This window comes from Juglans microcarpa x Juglans regia, chromosome 5D (assembly GCF_004785595.1).
Source record: "Juglans microcarpa x Juglans regia isolate MS1-56 chromosome 5D, Jm3101_v1.0, whole genome shotgun sequence".
NCBI classification, from domain to species: domain Eukaryota; kingdom Viridiplantae; phylum Streptophyta; class Magnoliopsida; order Fagales; family Juglandaceae; genus Juglans; species Juglans microcarpa x Juglans regia.
In genome coordinates, this window is record NC_054602.1 from 10,869,372 (window position 1) to 10,877,690 (window position 8,319).

Consider the following 8,319-nt stretch of genomic DNA (forward strand, 5'->3'; position numbering starts at 1 on the left):
TTATATTCTTTTTCAAAATAATTTTAAAATTTTTGCACACTTCACGACTATATATAACATTATTTATTTTTAATTTTGTTACTTATCATCTCACATTACATGTCACAAATTTCTTTTTATTAAAGTAATTGACTTCTTCTACTCATCATCGTTATATCACATACTTATTAAGAATAAATAAATATAAAAAATCATGTATGTTGGGTAAGATGAGTAAGATTTTTTATTTTTTTTTAATTTTCATCATTTTTATATTTTTTATTCAACTATAAATCATTTAGTGCATTATTCTTTGGAATCTTGGATGATGCTACGTCTACTTCTAAACATTTTCTTTATAAACATTTTAAAACCTCTTTAAATATTTTTTTAAAATATAAATTAATTAAAAAATATTTTATTAAACATTAAGTAAAAAAAATAAAAATAAAATCAGTACAAAATGTCGGTAGACATCTCGATAGGAGTAGTATTTTCCTTATTCATTTTAGTTGGATTATTCTATTATCAAGCTGATGTATAAAGCGTATCATCAACATCATTTAAATGGTTAAGATTTTGTTCAAAAAAACTGATAAGATTTTTTGATACATGGAGAAGGAGATTCGATCCTTAATTTTCTTAGTGAGAAACTAAGGTGCTATCAATTGATCCAAAGGATCTTAGTTAAATTGTAAGATTTAATTTGTAAGATTCAAATTTCAAATCAAAATATGTCATGTAAGCACTTTAGTAGTATGCCCTACTGACTTAAAAATAAAATCTTTCTTTTTATTTAGCCATGGATCTTTGGATTTTTCATTTAGATTTAAAAAATATTAAATGTTATTTTTTAGAAAAAAAAAATAGATGATTAGTTATCAGAAACTGTACTTTTCGGTTAATTGTTAAGAGATGAAGACTTTTTAACTCTTGATCTACACAGTCTATAATTGGTTAACTTGTCTTGAAAATTTATTTATCCACTAATATTTTTCTCATTATTAATTCCAGAGATAATAAATTATCAGCTTCTTTCCCTTTTTTTTTTTTCTTTTTAACTTATTTAGCATTAATCGTGAATGGAAAGGAATGTCAAGTGCTTGCAGAACAAGTCATGTAAGCTTTGCGTGTTTTTCATAATCTTCACTTTCTGGGGAAAATAGAAAAGATTGCGTAGAGCCATTATCAGTGACGAAAAATCTATATGTGTATATATATATATATATATATATATATAATTAAGCATTCAACGAATAAAATTCAACAAAAATGGTTCTGCAGATTCATGGCATGTTGAATGAGTCCATTATGCTTTCAATAGCATTCAAGATCGACTTCTTCCATCCTCTCTGTCTTGTTCGTTAATTTTCCTTCTAGTCCCACAAAGTCAATTGGAGTTCCAGAATCATGATAGAAATTTTTGTTTGGTTTTGAAGGAAAATAATTACAATATGAAAAATGTTTTTTGTAATCATGATAGAGTTGAGTTTCCAGAACTTTGAAAAAAGCAGTGTTCAAGTTTGATTGTTGACCAAGAATCATGCAAACTTTCATCCTTATCTTTTTTGGTTTGTCGTTAAATAAATTCCACGCACCAAAAAACAAGCAGATAAACAGAAGATGAATGGTTCTCGTCTTTATTGTCAACACGTTGATGCTTTTCTTTTCTTTTTTGATTTGCCACGGAAAGCAAAATACATGCAAAGGTTAAGGCCGATTTGCATATCGAAACAATTTTATCTCATATTATCATTACAAATTTTTTAAATTTCTACACAAATTATAATAAACAATTTAATTTTTTTTCAAATTTTAAAATAATAATATTATTAAAAAATAATATTCTAACAATATTTTATTCAACTTTCATCTAAAATCATCTCATCTCATTGTTGCATTATTTCTTCAAGTTTGGCTGCTATTTCATCATTGCTACTATTTCTTCAAGTTCTGCTCTTTCTTTGGCTGCTATTTCTTCAAGTTCTGCTACTTTGGCTGCTATTTCTCATCATTGCACTATGTGTCGTAAGATCCATTATATTTATAAAAGAAATCAAAGCACCAATACTTTCTAATTCTCGCCTATGAGTTTATGTTGCTTTGGATTTTGAATTAAAAGATAAGATTTTTTTTTTTTTTTTTTTTTTTAACTCACACCTCTTTACCTTAGAACCTAAAGCTGCATAAACTGACCCAGAGAGAGAGAGAGAGAGAGAGAGAGAGAGACCCTTGCTAGAGTTACAATGACACAAATTACACTTTCTTCCATCCGTCTGCATTATATTTGGTACAGTTTTGAAACCACAGAGATGGATCTATGCTTTCTAACTTGAAAAAACAAAAGCGGAACTACAGATGAAAAGAACTTATAAAGGAAACAGTACAAAATAATAAACAATTTTGAAAGGGTTTAGTCATTATGAGATGAGTTTTTCTTATGCTTTCCATGCCTGTCCTTCAACTTCTCAACCTTCACATTACCATTGTTCTGGTTGCTAACTGATTCAGCTTGAGCACTGCACATTTGGGACTTTAGCTTAAACCCGAATTTCTTCGACACATTTCCCCACGTGCTAGAACCCTTTGTGCGACCACCCAACTTCTCAATCTCCTGCCTCATGTTTGAACATTCCTTCTCGAGCTCGGATACTCGCATCCTCATGTTATCCATCCCCACCTTCAAAACCTGATTCTCCCTCACAGCTGTGGCCCACCCTCCCTCATTAGATCCAGCAAGCCCACTTCTCAACTGTCTTGATCCATCAAGATTATCTGAAACCAGAAAGCAGCCAGCAATGGAGGTCCTAAGCTGAAGCTGCTCAAAGAAGAGAACTTGAACTACTATTCTAAGAGGAAGCCTCTCATTTTGTGCAGCATGGGTGCAGGCTTCTAACGAGAGCTTCTGGCAGTCCATCAGCCTGCAGAGTTGTTCTCTTTCAGACTCTGCCAACCATGGGTGTGACTGCATGTTTGAAAACCACGGGAGACCAGATAAGCCCAAACTTAATGAAATGTTCCCTATCTAGTATGTTTGTCTCCTTTCTTCTCTTTTTGTTTCATTTTCTTTTTTCCTCTTTGCATTTGAGTAAGGGCCTAATAATATGATTTCAAATATTGGTAAACGCAATGCCCTACAGAAACAACCAACTTTGAAACTTATTGCTATCTGTAAGTGTTATGAAAAGCGGACTTGACTGAAGGTAGCCCTCTGGCGCAAAACTTTCAGATAAAACCAAGACCAAGTGAGACTGACCCTGATTTGGTGTCATTAGTTCATTTCAGCTTCACACAGTGAAGTAACTTGATGATGCAGTGCTGAGGGTAAGCCAAACTTTCATAAATCAAAAACCAACTACGTAGACACGGTACATTTTAACAGAAGAAATAACAATAAAAGAAAAAGAAAATACTATCTTTCAAAAGTTTTTCAAAAGAAACCAAATCTGGTAAAAAACTGTAACCTGACCCAACTAAATTTGAATCAAGAGAGAGGAAATCAGGTTGGATGCAGTCAAGAGCTGAAATTGCATAGGCATTGAGAGTAGTGAGTCTAAGCCAACAGGTGTTATGTCCTTGCACACGATTTTGGATATGTTAGATTCCAGAATGAATTATTAACTACTCAAGCTCTGGATTTCTACATGACAATGAAATAATCAGTACCTTCAGATAAATGTCTATCGCACGATAAAGGCCATCATCCAAGGGCCTGGCATAGTCAGGAACTGCAGCAGCTAGAGCCTGAAATTTGGGGAGCTTCAAATTAACATCAGGGGCAACCTCTGCAAGGTATCCATCAATTAGCTTCGCTACCATTGTGACTGGTGTCAACGAAGGTGACCCAATCAATTGGCCATCATCAACTGCACATGGGGAGGCCCCACCTGAAACCTGATCCATGGCAAGAAAATGCTCAAGAATCCGTTGCACACAGTCAACATTGTATAGTGTCTCCATGGAATAAGAGAAATTGGGCATCAACAGATCTTCCAGAGTCGCTTGATCAAGCTGCATCCCAATCCTTTTTTCCAAACTTGATATGCTAGAGGGGCTCACTCGTAGAATCATGGCTGTTCGAAGTAGACCAAATAGGAACTTGGTTGGCACTAGTCCCTTCTGCATTGGAAGTAGCCTATCAATTTCTTCTAGGAAAAGCTTCTGGTCTTCTTCTGATGGCGGAGCCCCCATTGCTGCTGGTGCCAGACGGTTACTGGACTCACTGGCTCCCTGACGCCGATTCAAGCCTGGAAGGTACTTTTTTGCATAGCAAGTGAGGGACCCAGCAATAATATCCTGTTTGATTCCACGAGTTTCCATGACTGAAATCAACCTCTTATAGAGGGGCAAACTTAAAGTACATACATCATCATACCACCAATCTGAACTTGAATTCTTTGGTCTAGCTCCCGTACTTATCCCATTCCACAACACACTTCCCCCAGGGCTCTGCATGGGGCCACTATGCTCCATTACAGGCCACCCAAATAGATTTGGGTCAGTACATGCCTTACTAGCCAGCGACTCAATGCACCTTTTTGTAATGTTAAGTTCTTCAGCATAGAGTAGAACATCATCGCAGCTTTGCAGTGCCTTTAGTGAGTCTTTCCAACTTCGAAGAACTACTTGATTAAGGAAGGTCTCACACTGGGCAATCAAATTGCCTTCACCATATTCCTCTGTCATTTGAAGCTGCTCAGCAGCACAGCGAAGGTACACAACATTTGAGGATGTAAGTTCAAGTTTCACCCCATAGCAGAACTTGGCCACAAGTTCAAATGTTTTGGCCCCACCAGGAATGTCAGGAAGGTTTATGACACATCCTTCTTCTCCTTCGTCAGATGCTTCTGCATACAATCTTTCCACAGCCCCGCTTCTAGAGAGCAAAGGGAACTGCATTATTAATTATTAACAAGCATTAGAAACTATATATAGCATCGTCTGTTTCACATTTCCCTAACATGTAAGAATTTTTTTTTTTTGATAAGTAATCGATAATTTTATTAATAGAGATAGGCAAAGCCTGAGTACGCAAGATGGTATACAAGAGATAAGACCTATCTAGGTCGAAGTAATAGAAGCTAAAAAGTCATGAAAATTCAAACCATTAAAATCTAAAGCTATGGCCCATAGAAATATAGTACGGTTCCCTAACATGTAAGAATTATACCTCAAAGTTGATATGAAAGTGACAAAAAAATTTTCAGCAATCACTACATAATTTACTGGACAAGGTAGTAAAGTGCAGTTCATCAGATGCATTCTATTAAAGCTCATACGCTGATCTCTGGGTTGGTTTGGCCAACACATTTGTGTTATAACAAGAAATAAGAGAAGACAATTAATGACAACATGATAAAACATGTAAATTACTCACAGAAACTGAGATTTGAGGTTTCAAAATGATGGGGGGGGGGGGGGGGGGGGGGGGGGGGGGGGGGGGGGGGGGGGGGGGGGGGGGGGGGGGAGGGGGAGGATAAGAATTTTCCAACAACTTTTTTTTCTAAGTAGAGTTTTCCAACGATTAAACCTAATTCCACGATAAGAGTCTATTTAAAGGGTATTTAAAGAATGGTCGCAGTTTATAGTCCTAGCAAGTAGAAGCAGGGGTATATGAGAAATCTAAATGATCATTTAGCCAATGAGTTGCCCACATTGGCATAAAGTAAAGGAAACAACATAATATTTTTGGAAAGGTGAAGCAAGTTTTTCAAATAATCAAGCATACTCAGACTAAAGTTCAGTGAGAACTACATCTCAAAAGAAAACATAAATAGAGTGAATTCAGAGTACCTTGTGAAGATGAAAGGACATCTCCCCAACTTCAACAACAAAATCACTAGGAAGCCCAGTTGTGCAGAACCTATAACATCATAGTTAGATGAGAGTGCATTAAATTAGGTGAAAAATAAAAAAAGAATTCATAAGGTGCACATGCATTAGCACACCGTTTAAGGTGTCCCTGTCAGTTGCCATACAAGCTTAACGATTGCAGATACTAGAATCACACATATTATTATTTACGTTACTGGTTAATCCCACCATCAATAGAAAATACACATCAAAATGGGTAGAAACCAGAAAGCCTTCACAGATTATTTCTTTTTCCATTTTGTCAAGTGGCGTCCTTGTCCATAACCACAAGACAATATACAAACAGAACATGTGTTTGTGTGCACATATGTATATATATATATATATATATTCATCTTAGGTTATTTATTCTAACCACAGGATAATCTACAAGAGGACATATAAAATAACCATATTTCACTCCTTGTGGTGGTTTTGAGAGAGAGATAGATGTTGGAAAACCTGTATGATAAATTTATTCCCGGGCCTGGATTGTGCTGACTATATGAGATCTAAGGGCTGGAGCCTATATAAATAAAATGCAACACCTCATCTTATGAATAAGATTAGTTTGAAGAGTCAAATCAAACAGCCCTTAATGACATCTGTGATAAACAAGCTGTGATAAAGCAGTTCAAAAGTCCATCGGCTTTAGGGAGCAGTAAAAACTGTTTGTTATGCAGTTAGAAGGATCGTCAACTTCAATTAGTCGAACCGTTCCTCAACTCATGATATTCCCACATAGCTAAATTGATACCATTGACCTATTACCACTTCATCAAAATTAATTTAGGGACAGCATATTTCGGGAATGCATGTACATATTCCCAAGCAAATATTTAAAAACTTTAATTTCAAAATTTTCAACTCACACACTACACAGAAAAGTTTCCCTAGTGCAGGAAGTGAGCTAAAAAATAAAGTAGGAGACACAAGATTGCGAATCATATGCCTAAGATGAACGAGCAAGCTTCCTTTGTCAAGAAGAATTTACTACTCGGTTCAGATAGCAATGGTGCATCATGTAGTTTTGTCAGTTTTGTCGTATGAAACATCCCTAAATTTAACCAAGAGAGATTTTCCAAGTGACAGGAGAGCATAGACTTCGTGTTCTTATTTTTGACGCATGAATCATGAGACTCAAAAATCCGCGAAACATAAGTAAAGAAGTAAAGGATTCAACAGAAAAGTCAGGTCCAACAGTCAATTTCATATAAAAAATCATATAGAAGACAATATCAGACAGTCCAAACAACATACCAGGCCTGCCCTTGCCGTTGGAATGCGTCAGTTTTGGATCCCAGTTTCATGCAAGCCATTTTCTCAAAATAAAAACTTCAGGAAAGGGATAAGCTAATCGGAAACCGAACAACAACCTCCTCGGCCTCTTATCTCACCCTGAAATCCGTTTCCACGCCCAGTAAACGTTTGGCATCAAATAGAGCAATCTGCCGAGCAGAAATAGAAACCCAGTTGATATTTTCCCTTCAGCAACACTAACAAACCAAAATCAACTAGGAAACGAACAAGCAAGCCCAAAATTCCCAAGCCAAGTCTCTCAGAACCTTGAAACAGAACTGCAATGTGGTGTCTTCTCTGATTCACCTGCCAAAAACAGCACAAAAATTGCAGAATCCCACTAAACTTTCCGGTAAAATTGCCCGAAATCTACCTCCAGACTGAAAAGAACAAAGCATATCCTTTTAGAAACCCTGTCCAAAACCAGCACTAATCGGAAAACAACTCCGTTATTATTGCGTACCCCCACTTTCAGCAAATAACCTTAATCTGATCCCACAGCCCCAAAAGAAGACCCTAAACCAGACACACCTAAATTAGGTCAACCCCTCCAATGTTCTGCCCTCCCAAACACACCCAGCCGTTCAGATACAAATGAAACACAAAGTTACTATTTTTTCTACTCTCAAACCGACCAAGAAAATCCCAAGAATTCAAACCCACAGGGAACACAAGGGACCCAAACCACTCAAACCCATTAAAGAAAAAGTACAACTGAGCCACTGTGCAAAAAGAAAGTCCCCCGAGGCCATCATTGACATTCATGCAAGAGCAGCAGTGGATGCATTTTTATTAGAGCTCAGTCTGGAATCCATCCTCACGCACACACCCATGTGGGGTCCTTTGCCTTGGAACACACTCATTGCTTTTCTAGAGCTTGGTTTCAGAGCATCTTTAAACGAAACAAATGCATTAATCTGAAAGATTTGACCAACACCAAATTTTCTTGTATTTTATTAGGGAGAATATTTAGATTAATGACAAGCTTTGAAGGAGAAACATCTACGATCTTTGTCCAGCTAAGCCATGTGACTACGTTGAGCATGTGTTGCTTTGGTTGCGTAGAAAATCATTACTCGGTTAAAAAAAAATTAAAGTACAGGACAAATTTTGGTAGGCTGTATTATAATAAATGTGATGGAGACCATAACAATTAAAAGAATGATAAAAAAATTCGCAAAAAAAAGT

At 36.3% G+C, this 8,319-nt stretch overlaps 1 protein-coding gene across 2 annotated transcripts; it reads right to left on the reverse strand.

Moving 5' to 3' along the window:
- Window positions 1-2,215: 2,215 nt before the first annotated feature.
- Window positions 2,216-8,117, reverse strand: LOC121264861 (BTB/POZ domain-containing protein At1g30440-like). Of its 2 annotated transcripts, XM_041168181.1 has the most exons (5): window positions 7,398-8,117; window positions 7,093-7,280; window positions 5,773-5,842; window positions 3,646-4,872; window positions 2,216-2,944 (listed from the first exon to the last, which is right to left on the reverse strand). In XM_041168181.1, the coding sequence occupies exons 2-5, from the start codon at window positions 7,149-7,151 to the stop codon at window positions 2,393-2,395; spliced, it is 1,908 nt and encodes a 635-aa protein (XP_041024115.1). In that variant the 5' UTR covers window positions 7,152-7,280; window positions 7,398-8,117; the 3' UTR covers window positions 2,216-2,392. The 2 variants fall into 2 exon arrangements, with proteins under 2 accessions (XP_041024115.1, XP_041024114.1); XM_041168180.1 differs by having other exon boundaries at window positions 7,093-8,117.
- Between the last annotated feature and the right edge of the window lie 202 nt (window positions 8,118-8,319).